Source organism: Danio rerio, chromosome 5 (genome assembly GCF_052040795.2).
Source record: "Danio rerio strain M-AB ecotype USA chromosome 5, GRCz13ab, whole genome shotgun sequence".
NCBI classification, from domain to species: domain Eukaryota; kingdom Metazoa; phylum Chordata; class Actinopteri; order Cypriniformes; family Danionidae; genus Danio; species Danio rerio.
Genome location: NC_141025.1, coordinates 42885179 through 42906964, shown reverse-complemented (window position 1 = coordinate 42906964; position 21786 = coordinate 42885179). Strand labels below are relative to the sequence as shown.

Sequence of the window (21786 nt, the reverse complement as noted above, 5' to 3'; positions counted from 1 at the left end):
TGGAGATTAACAAAATCAGTCCTGTAATTCCTGTCCAATCAAATCACACATAGAAGGTAAATAGCATCATAATAAAGGAACTCAAGACATGGGCGATTTATAATAGCAGCAAACTGTTTGGAAGCATTAAAAGTGTCCAAGAAGACGTCCAAAATCTACTGTATATCAGTATTTGACGTCAGTAGGATGTTGGTTTAAGATGTTGGCTTGACATTGGATTTTGGTCACTTTCTAACACAACCTAAAATCAACCAAATATCAACGTCATTTAACGTTGTTATTATTAGACATCAAAATAACGTTATCCTTAGACGCTGGCTAGACATTGAATTTTGGTCACTTGACATCACAACCTAAATCTAACCTAATATAAATGTCTTATGACGTTGTGTGCCTGCTGGGCAATAACTACATGCACTACAGAATGTTACGATTACACACATCCACAAATGACATGTAAACGCATCAGCTTTTCACAGAGTAATACTTACTACTCACTATGAGTACTTTTAAAAGGGCTACTTTTTACTCATACTTTGTGTAAAATTTACAACATATACTTTTACTACATTTTTAGGCAAGTAATGGTACTTTTACTTGAGTATGATTTTTCAGTACTATTTCCACCACTGCTTATCATATAGGTATTAAAACTTTTTTATTTTAAGAATGAGAATAAAGAACCAGATAAATGTTGTTATTTTTTGCTACTGGGAAACATGTGTATTATATCTTTGTAACTTGTGAAGGGCATTATTAAATGGGAAAAAAATAAATAGGGAAAACAATAATATGTATTTTCATTCTGTTTAAACATTTACACACATGGCTCGTTATGCATAGTTTTTGCTTGCATGTAAAAATTCAGGCATATTAGTCAACAGTAATGTCACAATATCTTTATGTCATAATTATTCAACCTCAGAATGAACTGTTAATACCATAGAACAGGGGTCACCAATCTCGGTCCTGGAGGGCCGGTGTCCCTGCAGGGTTTAGCTCCAACTTGCCTCAACACACCTGCCTGGATGTTTCAAGTATACCTAGTAAGACCTTGATTAGCTTGTTCAGGTGTGTTTGATTAGGGTTGTAGCTAAAATCTGCAGGACACCGGCCTTCCAGGAACAAGGTTGGTGATCCCTGCCATAGACTGTAAAAGATAATGGATGTAGTATCCGTGATGTCACCCATAGGTTTCTGAGGTTAAAACATAATTAAGCCCCTGGAAACCTAACAAAAAGTCTTAATTAGCTTGACACTTAAACACCGGTCCGTAGCCAGCCTGGTGAAAAGGGTGGTTTTTTTGTTTCTCAAAAAGTGGAACCATTTTGCAGCTATTCGCCTTATGTGCTGTTTAATTATGAGGTTTAAATGCTGCATTTTAGTGACATTTTAAGCACTATTTTTAGCTGGATTAGCTTGTTGGATGGTCATCACAATTAAACTTTTTGAGATACCAAAAACATTTGCTTAATATAAAGAAAAAAGAAATCTGAAAAAAATTACTTATTTTTAAGTACAAATTTAGGCGACGCGGTGGCACAGAAGATAGTGCTGTCACCTCGCAGTAAGAAGGTCGCTGGTTCGAGCCTCTGCTGGGTCAGTTGGCATTTCTGTGTGGACTTGTATGTTCTAACCGTGTTCGCAAGGGTTTCCTCCGGGTGTTCGAGAGGGGTCTGGATGCAGACCTGGTGCAGTGCAATCTGAGCTGTATCCAATGCTTTTTAATGGGCTCACCCAACCCCACCCCTAACCCTACCCATCACAGTGACGTCACTCTCTCTATTTGAGTGCATTGTTTGAAATTGCATCGCTGATTGATGCAATCCCAGCTTGCATCATAAAGGCTGCATCTAGATACTAATCGGGTGCGCTGGTTCCCCCCACAAGTCCAAAGAAATGCGATACAAATGAATTGAATAAGCTAAATTGTCCGTAGTGTGTGTGTAAATAAGTGTGTATGGTTGTTTTCCCAGTGATGGGTTGCAGCTGGAAGGGCATCCTCTACGTAAAACATGTGCTGGATAAGTTGACGGTTCATTCCACTGTGGCAACCCCAGATGAATAAAGGGACTAAGCTGAAAAGAAAATGAATGAATGAATGAATAAATACAAATTTATTACATCATATATTAGAAAAAAAGAAGTTAAAGTTTTAAATAAAAAATGTAGCCTATTGTCATTTATTGGACAAATAACCATCATTACCATGTGAAAATAAAACTATAAACATAATATTAATAATCTTGAGCTTTACGATTTTTCTAGTGTCTTTTGTAAAAATGAAGTATATTTTGAAAGTTCAAAAATAGCCTAATTAGTATAAAAAAAATGCTTTATTATGGTTCACTTTTTGGGCTCCAAACCTTTTTATTAGTATTTTTTTCTTTCAAGAATAAGGTCCAAGATTCAGAATAAAAATTGGGCTACTTTTAGTGAAAGATGACTTTACTTACGTCAGATTGCATGTTTTCTTGCACAGCTGCATGTTGGACTCATGAAAAATAATTGCTTGCATTCATAGGAAGCCTTCTTTGATTTATGATGGCATAGCAGTCAAAATAAAACAAATGAGCTCATGTATAGGACAAATTCTGGACCTTTTATCAGAGGGAGGTGGGTCTTTCGAACCACCAGAACCTCCCTGGCTATGGGCCTGTAACACATAAATATATATATATATATATATATATATATATATATATATATATATATATATATATATATATATACATAAACCCCATGCATGTTTCAAGTAATGGATTTGTGGTTAGGGATATCAAAAAAAAGGATTTGGATCTACTGAGTCAACAGTGTGTAAGCATGGTGTAGCTTCCATTAAGCGATTCATTACAACTTGTGATAACACAGGTTGTAGAGGCCCCTGGGAGTCTCCTGTCTGGGAGTGAGCACCACCTTGTGGTTTCATCGCAACCAGTCTTCATCAACTCAAAACCACAACAGAGGTGTTGAATCTGATAGTAAAAGTTGAGTAAAAATGTAAAGTTAGAAATATGAGTTAATAAGCATTTGAATGTGTGCTATTTAAAACATGACACATTTAAATGACTTCATTTGGTTGTTTAGTTTAAGCCTAGATTTTTGGGACATTGTCATCTAAAATTAAAGAGTCAATTTATGATTCAGCTGCATTGAACAAGTTTTTCAGTGAAAATGACTTAAATACAGCAACAACAACAACAACAAAATAAAGATATTATAAAAATTATTCAAATTATTCCAAGTTAATTTCTGAGAAACTCAAAAATAAGTCATACATAACTCAAAGTAAGCTTGATCATGGTGAAGCTAAATTGAGTTGTGGGTTTCACAGGTTTAAATGTACGTCGGTGAGAGTTAATCGGCAGTGTCAGTTTACCCACTGAGCTTCAGTCCTGCTTTCCTCATCCTTTACGTCAGACTTGTAGAATACAAACTAGACAGAAGCGTTGAGTGTCATGTGGATAAACCTCAGTTCAGCAGTCACAAACATTGTGGCGATCAGTCAGGGTGGAGAGGCAAAATTCTGGATAAACAGAGGTTACCAGAAACTAAACTGTTAGACTTCTTCATTTGCATCATCAGTAATGTACAGCTGGCTGATTTTGGTGTCTACAACCAATAGTATCTGGATCCAGTCTAGCACATGCAGTCTCAGACATCCAGTCACATGCACTCAGAGCTAGTCACATCACTGTGAAGGGTAGGGTTAGGGGCGGAGTTAGGTGTGCACAATAAAAGCATTGCATACAACTGCCAACTGTTCAGAGAGAATGGCTATAAGAGCAATAAACTACACAAAAGTAAATGAGAATAGTACTGGCTAAAGTCTTGATGCAGAGCAAATCTTTATAAATCAGCTCCTTTAAAAAGTTTATCGCCATTAAGCAAAATTACTATCTGATGTCTGTCTATATACATAGGAAATAGACAATACATGAACTGTACTTTCTATAGACATTTTTGATTTATGTGTTTAGTTCTAAAGTTTAATTTCAAACGGTTTGTTTTATTTTCAAGATCTGAGGTGAACTATCTGCTGATGCTTTTAGTAGTATGGCAATAAATGTCATGTAAAATGGCATTCAAACTCACATTAGCCTTTTTCACACAGTGATACCAGTAAATATCCGGAAAATTTACGGAACAACTTAACCGGTAAATTCAAAAGCTCTGTTCACACAGGCAAGAACGATTCAGAATTTTCCCAAAAAAGACCGTCACACATTCATTACAAAATACCAGTAAATTCTGACATCAATAGTCAGAATCGACCTCTAAACAGACCTCTAAAGCGCTTGTGTTTGTAAACACATAAGGGGTCGGGCTTTTGTTGATGGTTTCACATTTATTTAAAGCTTTAGCATTCATGCAGCTGCTTTGTCCCAGAGACATCTTAAGGCAGAAGCATGAACTGCAGCTAAATTCACATGTTTAACTACATTATAAATTCTGTGGATGGATGAATATTGTGAACAACTTCAATGAAATTCTGGAGGACAACTTTCACATGTCGAGATGTACATAATATGTGTGTATGTGCTGGAGCTCAAAGGAGCACTTCACTACGTGCACAGGGGTTAAGCAACTGAAACAGAGCAAAGGCAAAGCAAAGGCAAACAAACAGTGGTTTATCATAAGCATTTTGTTGATAATTTTTGACACAGTTGACATTAAGAAGGACCATAGAGACAATGTCTAACTAACATCTAGCAGTTAAATGTGTCTGGAAAAATATTCAAAGGTTTTTATTTTTATAAACAGCGCGGATGTGAATGCATCTGAGGGAGTACTTACACTATGTACAATTGCCTTGAACCAGGCTGAAGCATACTTGTCCCCGCTCCTGTCTCCCCCGACAGCCCGCACTCACATCGCATTCGGGCCTGAGCACTCGATGATGCACTGTTCAGAAAAGAATCACTCTCTCTCAGCATAGTGGATATTTCTTTAAATCGTTATATTGTTTTAGTCGTTTGAGATGTGGTGACACGCAGTCAAATATTTCGTCAAACAGATGAGCCACTTTTGACGCTCATAAACAATCATAAAGTCCTCGTGCTGCAGGAATTATGAGGTTTGCTAAAGGTGCAGCTGCCGTGCAGTAAGGTGTTTGTGTCTTTAATAAACTACGACAGTTTGTGTTCATTGAACAGTAAGAATGATTAATAAATCCATATGAAACAGTCCCTTAAAAGTCACATCTCGTCTTTAGTTTCGGGCTCAGGTGCACTTTGAGCCCAAGTGAAATCGCGCTCTGGCACACCTCTTACAACCTAGCCAGGCCAGCCAACTGAACCATGCATTAGCCAGATTCAGAGCACTCACACTTCTCAAACGATCCGGGAAATGGGCCTGAGCACTGTTCGGATAGCATAGTGTGAGTATGCCCTAAATGTTCCGATTGGCTGGAGTAGACGTCTCACGTTAGCTTGTTCTAATCGTGAACGTGCTCTCTGGCAATTTTTCCTCTGCATCACACAAAACAGCATTCTGGCAAAATTACAGGTAATGTTACAACCTCTCTTTCCGGAAAATTGCCAGAAGAAATTTACCATTATTTTCAAAAAGGGGCTGCTCACACATGATCCCTTTCCAGAAAATTTCCGGTAATATTTCAAAAAGGTCTGTATCAGGCACGTGCACACATAGGGCTCAACCTGTGCAGTGCACATGCCCTTTTTAGTCTTGGATAGAAAGTGCCCTTCCAAAATGATCAAAAGTGCCCCCGCCCTTCAGTAGGCACGCGATAACACCGCTCTTGAGTATGCGCGCGACAACACAGCTGATCAGTACACGCACATCCACTCTGCAGATCTGTGCCCCCCCACCGCTCTTCAAAAAATTTATCCTGCACATGCCCTTTGGACGGTCTCTGCACGCGCCTGGTCTGTATGTGTAAAAGGGGCTATTATTAGCATTGAAGACTGAATAAAGCACATGAGGTGTACCTGTGGTGATCATAGTCAGTTTTTTGTTGTTCAGCTGCAAGAAATAGAAGTCATTGCTAATTTGTCAATTTGAGGAGTTGGTTAGAACAAAACTCCTTTCAGTATGGAGAATATTCCTTCTATCGTGTGCTGTTGCTTTCATTTAGAACACGACTTAAATCAGCCTTTCGGCTCGATAGTCAGACTTGCTTCTGTGCAATCTGCGGTCAAACTTACATACTGCACTTTTAAACATGAAAATGCTGGAATTAATTATCCCAACCGATAAAGTGATCTTAATTGTTTTTACAAATTTAAGTGGACTGAACATAAAACATTTAAGTTGTTCCCAAAAATTCTCAAGAATTGTGTGGTTTTATACAATTTAAATAAGTAGTTTGAACAAGCAGCCAAAATCTTTTTTTGAGTGAAAAACTCAAAGTGTTTGAGTGTCAGTGTGAGATGTGTGCAATTATTTATTTGAATTCTAAGCGTGCTAAAGAGCAGGAAGCTCAGCAAACACAGTCACAGTGCAAATTAGGTGAACCTGTGATATAGAGACGGAAATGTGAGTTCATGCCTTTTGTTGTTGTGGTTTCTCAGGTTTGAACAGAAAGATGCACTCTTGTTTCTTTGAAACGACTTTCTTCAGACCAGACGCCCCGGTCAAGATGTCAGACAACTGCAACTGTATCTAATTTTATAGGACAATCTGAAAGGCGAACTAAAGGCTTTAGAAGATTGAAGATCTTCGGATGTTTATCTGAATAAATGGTACATCCATTCTTTTTGTGTTGGACTGTTGAACTGCATAGCTTCCGTTTCATGTGAGATTAACAATATCTACAATAAACAAGGAGACATTTGCTCACAGGAACTAAAAGTTTTTTTAGAAATGGAAAGGTCTCTCTTTTCACTTATAATGTACAGTAGTGACATCAGCTGGGTCTGTTCGACTGTGAACTGTCTGAAGATTTTCATTTTTGTGTTGAGCCTCAGGACACTTCAGTTCGCACATGTAAGTACAAACATAATAGGCATCACATTACATTACAACCAGGTGAATCGCTGATTTGTGAACAAAAATAATTTAGAATTAAAAAAAAAAACATCATATTTTGTGTCCTGACACTTTTCTTTTTTTAATTGAAAGTGCCTGGCTTAAATCTCTTCACACAAAATTTATGCTGCATTTCTACTTATATAAGAATTTTGTAGAATATTGTTTTTATGTATTTTATGACATTGTTGCATATGTTCTGTCTGAAAGGCGGAAGAATTAGTTGAAGGTGAATCAGAAAGCTCAAAGACCACAGGAATGTCTTTTTGGTCCTTCATAGCAGGAGGAGCTACAATTATTACTTTTCTTCTTGTGGTCGTGGTGTGTTGCATTATGCATAAACTAAAGAGTGAGTATATCTGATGAATTACAAATAAATGTTGAATATACAATTTATGCTTAATCTACTGAATTATTGTACTTTCAGAAACATCGGATCAACCATATTATGTAAACAGAGAACAGGGTAAGAGTTTTCCGTGCGTACGTATACGTTATAATTGTCCACATGCAGCTACGTTGGTATCATTTTTTAAGAGCCTGTGATGTCATCAATTGAAACAACCCGTTTCAAGTTTTAAAAAATAGCGAGTGTTTCAAACATGATCTTTTTCTCATTGTGGTGATAGTTCGAGTTGCCAGTGGAGATCAAACCATCTATGGTGGGTTTAATAAGTATTTCACATCAGCAATAATACTGATATTTGATAACATATGCAGATTCAAATGAAAGACATTAAAGTTATTCCATTTCTACACAAAGAAAATAACAACGAGTGCAGAAAATCTACCTCCAAGGGAAAAAGTGAGTATGTAATAATAATAATAATAATAATAATAATAATAATAGTAAATGGTACATTTCTGAAGTGTGGGATGTTAATACTTTTTCTTTTTGCAGTACTGCATTCATCAGTTTACATCAACAGACCTGAAAATAAGGTTGCAATTTATGTGAACAGCGCAGCTCAAGCAGATGAGACGTATGCAAACTGCGCTGACAATGATTATGAAAATGTGGAGTAGTCTGCTGAGAAGACACGATAACTGATGGACTTCACTCTGTTTTGTGCACATTACTAGCTGAAGTGGATTGATTACATAAATGCAAACATTTATGCTGCATTCAGGTAAACACGCAATGAATATAATCTTTTGTGCTGGAAAGACGACCATTTAGGGTGACAAAACCATTTGTGAGAAATCTTTCTGTGTTTGACCACAGTTTGTATTTATCAAAGATGACATTATAAATCACAGAATAAAATACTGTGAAATTGAAATTGGCCTCTTTGCAAATTGCATATTTAATAATTATAAAATTACAAATAATTATAATGAAATAAATTGTAATATGTTATAATAAAAAATAATAAATCTGTTTTTAGGATTTCCTTTAACTTATGAATGCACATCATACATCACAAATCTATTCTTTCATGATGATCTGTTATTGTAATACATTTGATCTGTCCTATTTTACTGAAAGCTGCTTATATTACAAAACCAACATTAATTTTAAGGGGAGTAGGTCTAATGTGAGGTGTAGCCTATGAGATTTCTGTTTACTTTGATTTACCTTATAATCCATTCATATGTATATATATATATATATATATATATATATATATATATATATATATATATATATATATATATATATATATATATATATATATACATTTTTTTTTTTTTTTTTGAGTTTGGGAACAGAACTTTACATGTATTTTTTAAACATTTAACAAAAGTATGTAAATGGTTGGCCCCACTAAAAATTTACACTGCCTATAAAAAAACTGTAATTAACAGGTTCCGTATATTGTGATTCACAAGTGTTTTCTGTTTATTTACAGTGGTGAAGTTTTATCTCTGCTCTGTCCACTTTTGACGTTGAAAATTCTGCTGTTTTAACAGAGATAACAGAAAATGTACCAGCAGCTTATTACCAGGTTTTTGTACCATAATTTGTAACACCAGTCCAGACGATTTATCACTTAAATAGTCAGTAAAAGTCAATTTTCACATTTTCCAACATCAAAACCTTTTGAAGGAAAGATCAAAGTCCCAAAACGCAATTCAAAAGCATAAATAAATGAAAAAATTATAAATATGAAAAACTGTAAATTTACTGATATTTTACAGTGTACTTCCAGTGGGGACTTCCCTTTTCTGTCCACACTTTTTTCTTTTTTACAGCGAGCCGTCTTCGTGACTGAGCAAATCTAGGTTTGTTGATGCTTGCTAGCTCTAAAAATAACTTGGGGGAAGTTCTAATGATCCGGTGTTGCGGATGAAACCAATGAAATGCTAGGCAGCAACAGATGACTTTAATGTCAATGTCGAAGAAAAAATAATATGTGAGTTGTTTGATTAATTAGACTAGCCCAGGTCATTTTCTGTCAGACAGAATCTGTCTACACCTGTTGATGTTAGTCTAACGTTTAGGAATATGTGTTGCACAGAGAATTGGTAGAGTGGAATATTTGTTTCATTTACTAAAGGTGGTGAAAGACAGTTAAGAAAGTAATTATCAACATATTCATATACTTTACCTACATATTTTGAGCTCTTTCTGCAATTGACATTACAAAATAGTAATTGAGCACAGCTCATAAGTTTTTATTTATTCATTTATTGGTTGATTTTATTTTTAAATTATATTTAAATGTAATAACTTTTTTCTCTGGATTTTATCACCACAAACCCTAAATGTAAGTAAGTGCAGCAAATCAGATTTTAATTAAATTCCCCATTTATGTCCCCCACTTCTACACACACACACACACACACACACTTATGAACCAAATTTAATTTAAACTTATGGTCCTTTGTTTGTTATTTATAAAAATTAAGTCATGCCCAGTCTCATAACCACATGTAAACATGGTAAGCTAATAACATTCAGAACTTTTAATACACCATTTTTTAAATTAGAAATTCCTGATCAAGACCCGGTCTAACGTTGTTTTTTTTACTAACTCGTGAATGTTTTATATGTAATGTTAAACATTTTGTCGATGTGGGTTCGGAATTTCCACTCACAGAGATAATGTTGGCTTCCTCTGTAGCTGTGAGGTTACGGTTAGACAAACCGCGTTTGAACACTAGTGTAACACCGGAAACATAGGTACTTAAATAACGTTACCAAAGAAGAGCGACTTCATTTATTTATTATAATTTTTTAGCGAATGCTTGTAAAACATTACGACTTTGCGAGTACTGTATGTCACGTGTCGTTTGTAGTGACGTAGGCGTACACTTCCGGATGTGTGCCATTCCAAAACTGGCACAGAATTTGAGCACTAACGTGCAACTGAGTTGGAGGTTTATCTTAACCATCGTTACACCATAAACTCAAACCAGGTAAGAAACCCTCATGAATATTTTCCCAAAGTTTCAGTTTGTAAAATGCACCTGCATAAACTAAGACTCGGACTGCTGTCGTGTCTTACTAACTGCCAACCCCATGGCTGTAATAATTCACATCTTGTTTTGCTTTAGTAACTTACTGCTTTTATTGAAACGCATAATTCCTATGAATTGTTAACTGCGGCTTAGTAAAACACTTCAAGCAGTGGTAACTATTAATTTATAGTAAAATCCGCTGCAGACTCGCTCTGAATAAATCATATGAATTGGATGCTACCAGATCAGTCCAGTTTGCACATAGCCTACATGTCAATGTAAACATAAATGTTTTTGTGTAAAAATGTTTTGGAATTTGGTGAAGCTGTATTATATTTAATTTCCTGAACTAAAAACAAATAAATATAAACACTTATTCACTTAAATTGTATACTTATTTACTTAATGTGTTTTGTCCTCCTCTCACAGATGTTTGAATGGACAAGTTTTTGACTCGGAAGAGAAAAAGATCATCTGAAGAACCAGATGAATGGAAAACAGAGGCGCTGATCAAGAAACCCACAGAGGAGGAGGAATGTGAGGAGGGGGAAGAGGAGTTTTCTAACCCAATTCCCTGGCAGAAGATTGAGGCAGAGGGACTAGACTGTGACTATAGTTTACTTTTCAACAAAGAGGAGGCCGATCACCTTTTCAACCAGCTAGAAGAGGAAGTGGAGTATTTTACAGGTATTAAAGGTGACCTGTTCAGAGCTCGAAAAATTTCTACTTTTTCTCGGGAAGGCACTCTTCACTTTTTGGTAGCCTGAATATAAATTTAAGAAGCTCAAATAGAAAATACATTATTGTATAAAATAATAAGTTTTCAAAGTTTTTATTTATTTATTCATTCATTTTAAATAACCAAAAAAATGATGTTAAGTGAGCATTGTTTCAGGTTATTTTTGCAGCTATAAAGACATTCCAATATGTCAGAGAATTTCTATATATAATATATTTGTTATTTGGGAGGTGGTTGATAATATTCTGGCTTTTCTCCTTTTTATTCAGCAAGTGGATTTGTTGCTGTTGTATCAACAGCACAGCACATACATAATTATCCACTCTGTGAGAAAATGTAAAGGCATTGAAATATATTTTTTCTCTCACTGGCCCACCGAGCAGGTAGAGGGAGACAGGTTTTGGTAGCCCTGGATTTTGCGAGCCCTGCTATTATGCCCCTTTATACTATATGAAAAATAAGTATCTGTGTCACTTATAGATCTAGAGATTATAGGTATAAGTTATGAAGTACAATTATACAAAAACTGGTGATATTTAGAGATGGATGCACTATGAACATTATACAGGTTGTTTTAACTATGGACAGAGATTAACAATAGATGAATATAGGTACAGGTTGTTAATAATAATCAGGGAATGCAGATAGATATGAACATGATTACAATTGTATATGTGCAGTGGGTATGTACTATGTAAAATAATTGACCCGGAGCTACATTAGAAATCACTCATGATTCGTCAGCATTTGAAATTCTGTTGTACGGCACTGCGAAAAGGGGCGGGATAAAACAAGATGATTAGACAATAAAAAAAGCAAGCAAGCAATCACTCTAAATTTAAAATTTCTGTACAGAGAGGTCATGTTTTGATACTCGATTGGTCCTTTCCAGTCAATTGATGCAATTTTGCATGTCAGAGTTCACCAAGCTTGAACTTTCCAACGCAGTGATCTGCGAAACTTGTCTGTTTCCAGTCTCACGCATTAGCATGCCTATGAATGCAAGTCTATGGGGAAAAAAGTCCAGTGTGACCACAGCTTGAAAGCTAATGAGGAAGAGATCATCATCATCATTAATGGATGGGACTTTACCCCTCTCATGACGCATACAAAGGGAGAATGTCAATCAAAGTGTTTCTGCAGACACTTTTTAAGTGTGATTATAAAAAATGGAAATAATTCATGTTTATCATTAGAGGCTTAATTTATTCACACACTGTTGCCAAACAACTGTTTAAACCTTTTTAAAGTGATTTTTGCAGAATAGGTCCACTTTAAAGATGCTTTCTATATCACATACAGTACCGCTGAGTCTGGGATCAGTAAGATCTTTAAATGTTTTTGAAAAAAGATCTGGTCTAGAACAGGGGTTTTCAATCTTTTTAGATACATTGTTCCCCCAAATAACAGATGATCAAAGTGTTCTTGTCCTCTGTTTTGAAATATTGTCTTTGTTTATTTCTGTCGCAAAGGTGACAACGCAAAACTACAAGTGTATGGAAAGTCATACAATATTCCAAGAAAGCAAGCAACATATGGGGACGAGGGACTGATGTACTCATTCTCAGGAGTTAATCTCCTGGCCAAACCATGGACATCCACTCTGGAACACATTCGAGATGCTGTTACCAAAGCCACAGGCTACACATTCAACTTTGTTTTGATAAACAGGTAATTTAACTTTTTTTCAGCCCTGAACATGAAGAGATGAAGCCCTTAGTTACCATCAAATGAAAGTTAAGATTGACCTTTTTTCTGCTATTGTGTGGTACATCAACTTAAAACAGTCCTGAAATTAGAAAAAAATGTAGGGCGGTGCCAGATTTTGTTCTTTGGGAACCGATTAGATTGTTGAAAGATGGACATTGCTAACGAAATGAAGAACAATTGACGAATGAACTAAATCAAAGCAGAAATGAGACGCTGAAATGCCTGCCTTAAAGGAATTCCATGTGACCAGGAAGTGAAGAATCATTTCGAGGAGAGGGGGGGGGGGGGGGTGTTAGATTATTATTTTTAATTAGGTTTGGATGATGGTGGTATTGCGCAGTTTCCCATTGATGCAAATGGCCATGACACGATCGTTGATGGTTCGGAAGCTTTCCACTGCCCTGGTGATTTTCTTATGGATGATCTTAGATATGCCGATGACATCACCCTGCTGGCCAAAAGCAGAGAAGTGAGTGACCTGAAAGTGCAAGAAGAAAGTGAGAAGGTGGGGTTGCACCTGAACATCAAGAAAACGAAGGTGATGACGACCTCCAACAATGGAAAATGCAGCATATAGATCCGCAATGAAGAAATCGAGACCGTACAGGACTTTATATTCCTTGGTTCCAAGATTGACTGAAATGGGGACACAACACCTGAATATTAAGAGGCAGGTAACCTTTGGATGGAATGCAAAGGTTAACAAGAGTGCTATCTGGAACCATAAGGATATCAGCACTGCAATTAAAGCAAGGCTAGTAAACTTGACCCTCTTCCCCATAGCAGCCTATGGCTGCAAGACCTGGACGATCAAAAAGAAAACGCCTTCGAGTTGTATAGCTGGAGGAGACCTGCGCACCCCTTGGACAGCGAGAATTAACAACAAAGAAGTCCTAGGGTGCATCAAGGGAAAGACCCTGCTAGATGCCATGATTATCAAACAGAAAATATTCCTATTTTGGATATTGATTAATAAAATTGAGGGATTAATAGAACTGTGTGGAGGGAATGATCCATAGAATTGACCTTGATTGAATGGAAAATTTATTGAAGTTTGAGGGCAAATTAATTCGTACAAAATAATTATGCAGATTCATTGTTTAATAACTACTATTTACATATTGTATAAGAAGAGTAAATTTAGACTTTATGGCGACTTTAACATAAAAAGTGTGTTCTTTCTTTCCTATTTTTTAAAAACAGGAAAAAATAAAAATCAAATAAATGGTGGGAATTGTGTTCTTTCAAAGTGATGAAAGTTTGTTTATGGATTTGCTGTCAGGTATAAAGATGGCCACGATCACATTGGAGAGCATCGAGATGATGAGCGAGAACTCGATCCGGCTTGTCCTATCGCTTCTGTGTCTCTAGGAGCTGCCCGGCACTTAATATTTCGTCACAGGGACGCACGAACAGGTCCTCGCAAACGTCAGATTGAGCCTGTGAAGCTGGAGCTGGCTAATGGTAGTCTTCTTCTCATGAACTTTCCCACAAACACATACTGGTATCACAGTCTTCCAATCCGAAAAAAGGTCATAACCCCACGTATTAATCTTACTTTCAGACGCATAGTAAAAAACAGACAGAAGAACGGTACTAAAACTGAGTGATTGTTTTGTTTTTAGCATTCTCTAAGGTATTGCTGTGGGTCACTTTGGTTGTTCTACCATACCAGCTGTTTATCCAGCCAGTAAGCACTTTTTTTCACAGGGTTGTGGGCATCTGTTTAGGGACGGGTTCTTCAATTAATCCTTATGATGTTTTGGCACATTCAGACAATACTATGTTTTTCATTTAAACTATACATCTCTCTTTGCGTGTCTTTATGTTATGATTAGTCTTAATACCAGATAATGTGACATGCTTGATGTTTGATATTTGCCAACAGAATGCACTTGTGACAACATTGAAAGGAAATATTTTCTTTTATTTGTTTTTTTTGTTTGTTTGTTTTTTTAGAAAACCAATAAACTACATGTGGAATAAATAGGTTAGACACAACCATACTTCTGTACAAGACAATTCTATTATAGACTGGGAAAAAACAAAACAAAACAATATGGTCCCAATGAATACATTTCGCTAAAGTTTCAAAGATTGAACAACAGAAGGCAATAGTTTGGCGAAATACTGTGGCAAAAACATAAGGGTAGCAAAAACTTAATCGTATAAATATATACACTTTATTTTTCAAGCATACGTAACAGAGTAATTTCGAGAAAGTCATACTTAGTGTTTACATTCCAGCACTGCTGGACTGAGTATGAGGTATTCGCACAGCTGTCTACCAAAACCTGCCTGTGTTACAATCTAATCATTGTCACGTGTTTCCTTGGACGACGACACATGCAGTCAGTACAGTTGCTGCTAAAAGAAACAGTAATTTGTGATTTGATGTATCAAAATGATGCGGTTGTTGTATCTCTTGTGAAAACTGGAAGGTTGTTGTGCTGTTGAAATGGCAACCAGCATTTCAAAGCTTGGTTCGAAAGCACAGTTTAAATTTGTTAAATGAACAGTTGCGGCTTACTTGCAAATTATTATTATTTCTATATATATATAATATACGGAACCAAAATGTGGGCACTTTTGGAAAAAAAAATGTGTAGACAGTAAAAAGAAAAAAAATCCTCTTCTCAGTAACACAAATACACTCAACCAAGCAAGGCCTATTCTACAAGCTATGGTCTTCACAGGAGAACTTGAATAACTTGTGACTAGTACCATTTGCAGTATTTTTTTATATTGAGCTACTTATGGTGAAATCTCACTAAACTACAGCAGCAGAGATCAGTTATTTTCAGCGTGATTTAAAAAAACAAAAAACAGTGTGTTGACCTTCCTGAGTGAACAAGAAAAGGTGAGTGATATATATACGTTTTTAAATTGCAAATGGCAGTTGATGTCAGTGCCAATTTGGAAAAACTATGGCAGTACTAGTGCCATTTCAATTGACAATACTGATCTTGGCAAAAGAAATAGCACATAGCGATTGCAGGGTAGCAAGAGTTGTTTTAGGGTCAGTACAATATCTCACAGCTTGATTCATTACCTTTACTCGTACGACGATCCAGATATACCCTCTACACTGAAAATGACCGCAAGAGTGAACAGATGGTAGTAGGGAAGAGTCTAGAACTGAAGAAGAAACTCCTTTATGTTGTGATGTGTTTCGGGATAAGAGATGGGGATCGCAAATGCTTGACAGCTATCAGAGTTAACTTTCTTCTGAGGAAGAGTCGATTTTCCCTTTTTTGCTTGGAGGGGCACCATCTTCCAATTCCTTCAAACAAATAAAAAAAGGCTTTAAGAAGACAAAAACAGGATTTCTTTTTATTTTAATTTCTATCTAAAACCTATTAGAGTGCACTCACACTAGACTATCTGAACCATGCCCAGGCGCTTGTCACAGTTCGTTTGATAAGTGTGAGTGCTCCGAATCAGGCCCAGGCATGGTTCAATTGGCCAGCATTGGCCCGGTTGGAAACGGCGTGCCAGAGCGCAAACCAGAGCGTTTAGCAAACCTCCTAATACATGCTGCACGAGGACTTTTATGATAACTTTTGAGCGTCAAAAAAGTGAATCTGTTCGCGCAAAATATTTGAGTCACTTGGGATCACTGCATCCCAAATGCCTAAAAATAATACTAAATGATATAACTAAAGCAATCTTCACTGTGCTGAATGAAAGCGCTTCTCTTCCTGTTAAACTGAACAGTCGCATCATCGACGACGGAAGCGTGCTTAGGCTTCGTGCTCGGACAACCAACAAGTGATATTAGGAAACATTTTTAAATCTGTTGACTTGATATCCAACCGTTTTTACTTTACCTAGCAAATTTTTTGAGTCATTCATAACATTTGAAAAATACAGACATTTTTAGCAAAGGTTATCGTCAAAAAAAAAAAAAGTCATATATTTTATAACTGTACAAAAGATTCTATATTAGAAAATAAATGCTGTTCTCAATGAATCCTGACAAAAATTTACACAGCTGGTTTCAACGTTGACAATTTATGTGTCTCTGCAACAAATTTACATTTTAAGCCCACATTTAAGACTTGGAAATCGAAAAGATTTTTTACTCGAAGCTTTCCAAATCAGGACTCAATGAGGACCTCTGCTGGTTAAAGTGTGGGAAAAGCACTGTGTTGCAAAAATGTCAAACGTTCACAGCTGACCAACTCATTTATGTAGTAATAGAACAATGGTAATATAACAAAATTACTCAATTACTGTAGTTTTTTTTACATATATGGTATGTTACTTTATGCCACAGATGACTCTCTGGGAAACATCCACACACACACTCATACACTACGGACAATTTAGCCTACCCAATTCACCTGTACTGCATGTCTTTGGACTGTGGGGGAAACCGGAGCACCCGGAGGAAACCCATGTGAATGCTGGGAGAACATGCAAACTCCACACAGAAACGCCAACTGAACCAACAACCTTCTTGCTGTGAGGCGACAGCACTACCTACTGCGCCTCTGATATTGAAAAGTATTTAAGTTTATTGAATTTCATCCAGTCCTACACCCATGCAATTATTCTTAGCAGGGATTAAAGCAAGTTTGCCGCAAGCCTGCGTTTGAGTGAAGGTCTCGGCTGTTAGATCGCCCCCTGGGGGTTGGCTGCAGTACAAGTCATAAAGCCCGCCTCCTTCGTGTTCATGAAGGAGACTTGAGCCCAAATAAAAAAATGTATTACACTTGCAATAAAATGTTCCGAAAGATGGTTCTGGTCGATTAAGGCACTGGTTATTGTGCTGAAATAGGTGCAGATCTTCATTTTTGTAAACAGTTTGTTTTTAGCAGTAATTTAATGCTGGGCGTGTCATCATGATTGACAGTTGTGATTGACAGTTTCTCAAAGCAGCGCGTCTGAACTTCGGCAGGAGACTGAAGTAGACTGAAGTGTTATTATTCGATTTCTGTGTTATTTTACCATGACAAAATGAGTTCAGCAGTAAACTACAGTTTCTGACATACATGATCTGGTGGAACACTGTTTATTCGCTAAGGTCAGGGCTTTTTTCGGGCTTTATTAGTTTGTTGATACACGCCTAACCACCCAGATAGCAAAATACACTCGGGCCAGTTCCGGCTAGATTCTCGCCTGCCGGAGACATACCCCTCAGAGCTCAGACTGACTACCTCTGCTGGACCTACTCCGGATGCCTGGACTCACTGCCCGAATTTCAGCCTGAGTCGATCGAGCCAGATGCGGCGGCCGAGCGAGCCGGCGCTGCCGCATGCGAGCCGGAATCAGCCCGCGACGCCGCGAGTAGGTTATGTGCTGCGGCCCGGAGCTGGCGCGATTGAATATATAAAACCCTCATATTTGTTAACGTTATTACATCCATTTGTGTTGATATGACAGCAAACGCATGCTGAGAAGTTCGGGGGCGTGGTTGATTTTACATAAAGCGTTTGGTTGGAAGCTCGACTCCACTCATTTTCGCAGCTCCTCCTCTGGCTCCATCAGGCACTCCTTCTGCGCATGTCAAGGCTCCAATTTCAGCAGTCTTTTGCGACAGTTTGTGCCCGTCAAGCAGGCGTTTTGCCCTCAAGGCGTTCAATGGGAAAAGGGGCTGTCGCGTCGTCCATATTTTTTACGGTCATTGGATTAAACCGGTGATTCTTGCACGGGAGGCAAATGCTCTAAGGAGGAGGCTATGGAAGTGAGGCTTTTGCTATGCACTTGCCAGCTGGCCTCCGTTACAAACTATACTACAATATGCAGTGGCCTTCTAAAAAAAAAATAATACACTTTAGTATGGTTAAAAAGTTTTTTACTATAAATTACTATTATACTTTAGTCTGTGCGGGGCACTGGTGCAGTGCTTTGAAGCAGTAGAAATTAAAGTAATCGACACCTCATCTCTCGCTATACACTTTCCTAACCTGCAAGGATGTTTAAACCTTTAAATCAAAATTTAAAGCAGTCATGTGGGTATGGGTAAAAATAAAGCTTCGTACGTCACTGATCATGTGATTATGGCAAAACAAATTTAACTCCGGTACACTGCTTTACTGCGAGATGTATTATTTTTTGATACATGCTTCGAAGCCTCGGTTCACAACAGCACATCTCTAGCTTTAGGATAAAAGGTTTAGGAACAACTTTACTTTGTTCTATGAAATAAAATATGAATCATGAAATGTAACATTAATCCACAATATAGCTGTTTTGCTGTATTTAGGATTAAACACCTCATTGAGCAATATGGATGTATTTTAAAAACTATTTTAAATCTTATTTTAAAACTGTTGATTTATGAATAAATATGCAAGTGATGCTGTATGTATGTACCTGGGCCGATTTGGAAGAGTCTAAAAAGCTTTCTGAATCCCCCTGTGACTTGCTGTCCCTTTTGCTTGTCATAGACTCCGATGAGCAGTGGTTTTGTTCTGAAAATAATGACAAGGTTTCATTAAAACAAACAAACCAAAAACACAGACAAGTGGATAGTAAGCCTCTAGAGGATTCAATGCACAAACCACTCTTATGATCCTGACCAGATGAAGGCTGTTTGGAAGGATACTGGTCGTTTTTCAAGTCACTGCTGTCATTCTGAGAAGCGGCCATGGGCTCAGGTGCTGGACTAGTGTTGTTGCTGGTTTCCTGCTTCAATGGGGAAGAGTCCGCAATCGAGCTCTGGTTACTGTTGTCATCTGTGGGTAAAAAAATAGAAACAAAAAAAGTTTTAATATCTGAAAATGTCCATGCATTTGTAACTGTTAATAGGTGGTTACAGGTCGGAATAGCATAGCAAATAACCAGTTCACAGAGTAAAACTGTTTCATCAACTCCCTCTATTGGTTAAGAGGAAAAAATGCACATTCAAAGCTGCCATCATTAATAATTATAATAATGATTTTTTTCTAATAAAAAGCAGGTAACACTTCAAAATCTTAGTCATGCATATTAGACCAACTGTTTGAGGATCACAAAGAACACAATTTGAAATTCTCACATAAATTGGTTTAAAGACTACTGCATGTAATACTAATTTGAAAAAGGTAAAACATTGAGATGTGTTTAGGTGTACAGTTTTACCATGCATATCCATCATTCCAGGAGAGGAGCTGTTCTCAGGGGTCGTGACCTCAGAGCCATACTTGTCATCTTTGCCTTTCTTCTTATTTTTGTTCTTCTGTGTGACATAAATACATATTGCAATCAAGGCATATGAAGAAGATAGTAAAATATGTTGTGTCTGTTTTAAATACGACTCATTTTAGTTAACTTATTTTATTTAAAATAAATATGAATTTAATCTCTGTTAAAAACAATAATACTGGTCTGTGTTATGCTACAACTGAAATATGTTTCCCCCTCAACGAATACCACTACTAATTTACCTTTACTAAATTAAAAAAATAATAACTATAGAATTACTCATTAAAAAGTCATTTGCGTCATATTTTACCTTGACTATTTTGTTCCAACTTTCAAATGAATTTGTTGGTTGTGGTCCATAATGTTACAATAATTATTAGGTTATCAAAACTGCAACAGCTGTGCGTTATTGTAAATAAATGTCACTTACATCATCTGACTTGGGCTCCGTCACTGGTACCCACTTGTAGATTCGCAGTGACGTGTCACCAACAGTCACCCATTTCTTCTCCCTGGAGATGCATGTTATTGTTAGATATCAAAGACAAAGGAAACGCCAGACAAATGAGGACAAACCACTAAATCACTTACATTTAGAGGCATAAGAAATCTCAGATGAGCCATTATTTAGGCAAGATGCATTTGCAGAATATGCAACTGAACAAATTATCGATATCAATAGTAAATAATTATTATCATAAAAATAAATACTAATAATAATGCAGTTCACTAGCTCACAGATGTGTACAATTTTAATCGCACGTTGCCACAAAAACACGATTGTTTCTCATTTAACATGTATACTTTTATAGAATAAATATTGTTTTGGTAATTATTGTTAGTCCAACAAATAATTTGTCATGGTTTGAAAACCCTTAATTCAACTTAAACTTAAGTTTAAACGAAATCCCCAGCAGTTGCTTGAAGTGTAAAAAAGTGTATGTGAAACTGCGGCTCAGGGCTGAGTTTAAAACCCCGCGCGTGGATCAAACTCTCCTCACGCGCCGCCGCTCAAAGCGCGACTCTCTCACTTTCAACACGAGATGAACGAGTCAAACGCCCGTTCACCGGCACTTTCTGTTCGGTACGGACGGTTCACTCTAGTTTCCTCATGTCAGCCCGTTCGGTTACTATTCAGCCGGCATTACAGGCTCTAACAGCAAAGCCTTCATGTGACTGCAACGAAATGGCTTCTAGGTTCAACCCACATAAAAATTTAATGGAAGAAAAAACGCGATCTACATTTTCCCAAACTATGTTTTCACACAGCCGACAAAGGAGCAGCCGCGCGCAGAATCGCAGAAACAGTACATCTGAGTGAAATTGGAGTGGAATAAACGCTCTCTTCGCTTTCATTTCATTGTTTCTCGGTGTCTCTCCTCCCCCACAGGCTGTCTGTGCTGTTCGTTAACGGATAGACGCTCTCTCTTACCATTTCCGCACTTTTTCAATTGCAGCCATAACCCGCTTGATGTCATCTTTCGCCCTGCTCCGCGTCTCCGCTCGAACCGACCTGCCCGACATTACTGCTGTTGGTAAAATATCTTTTTGCTCGCTGCCTGTTTAGACACAATGCGAATGCACACAGCACAGGAGAGAGGCGGGGTTTGTGCGCCTGCGCTGAAGCCAAATGCCCTCGAAGCATGAGAGACACGGTCAATGCGGGTACGCGTTTCGCTCCTTTGTTGGCGAACAGAGCAAAGAAAACGATATTTTATCAGATTGCTGAGCTAGACGAGCGAATCGAAACCAGCACCACGACATCAACACACGTTTTATAAATGTATCTGGAAAAAATGGAGACTTCAATC

At 37.3% G+C, this 21786-nt stretch overlaps 4 protein-coding genes across 10 annotated transcripts in view; 3 read left to right on the top strand and 1 right to left on the bottom strand.

The window, feature by feature from the left end:
- The window catches only part of epg5 (ectopic P-granules autophagy protein 5 homolog (C. elegans)), a 1176376-nt gene that overhangs the window by 521576 nt on the left and 633014 nt on the right, over positions 1-21786 (top strand). The window lies entirely within an intron of this gene.
- On the top strand, positions 6458-8380 carry LOC147844090 (uncharacterized). Its single transcript, XM_087254088.1, has 6 exons — positions 6458-6948; positions 7201-7339; positions 7418-7456; positions 7620-7652; positions 7754-7795; positions 7892-8380. Exons 1-6 carry the CDS (start codon positions 6826-6828, stop codon positions 8014-8016), a joined length of 501 nt encoding a protein of 166 aa, XP_087110214.1. The 5' UTR covers positions 6458-6825; the 3' UTR covers positions 8017-8380.
- alkbh2 (alkB homolog 2, alpha-ketoglutarate dependent dioxygenase) lies at positions 10246-14847 on the top strand. Its single transcript, NM_001256684.1, has 4 exons — positions 10246-10353; positions 10825-11082; positions 12607-12805; positions 14127-14847. The coding sequence occupies exons 2-4, from the start codon at positions 10833-10835 to the stop codon at positions 14452-14454; spliced, it is 777 nt and encodes a 258-aa protein (NP_001243613.1). The 5' UTR covers positions 10246-10353; positions 10825-10832; the 3' UTR covers positions 14455-14847.
- Positions 14751-21588, bottom strand: bcl7a (BAF chromatin remodeling complex subunit BCL7A). Of its 4 annotated transcripts, none has more exons than XM_087252818.1 (6): positions 20567-21588; positions 20406-20487; positions 19913-20009; positions 19354-19527; positions 19166-19263; positions 14751-16127 (listed from the first exon to the last, which is right to left on the bottom strand). In XM_087252818.1, coding segments are annotated over exons 1-6 (519 nt in total). In that variant the 5' UTR covers positions 20569-21588; the 3' UTR covers positions 14751-16061.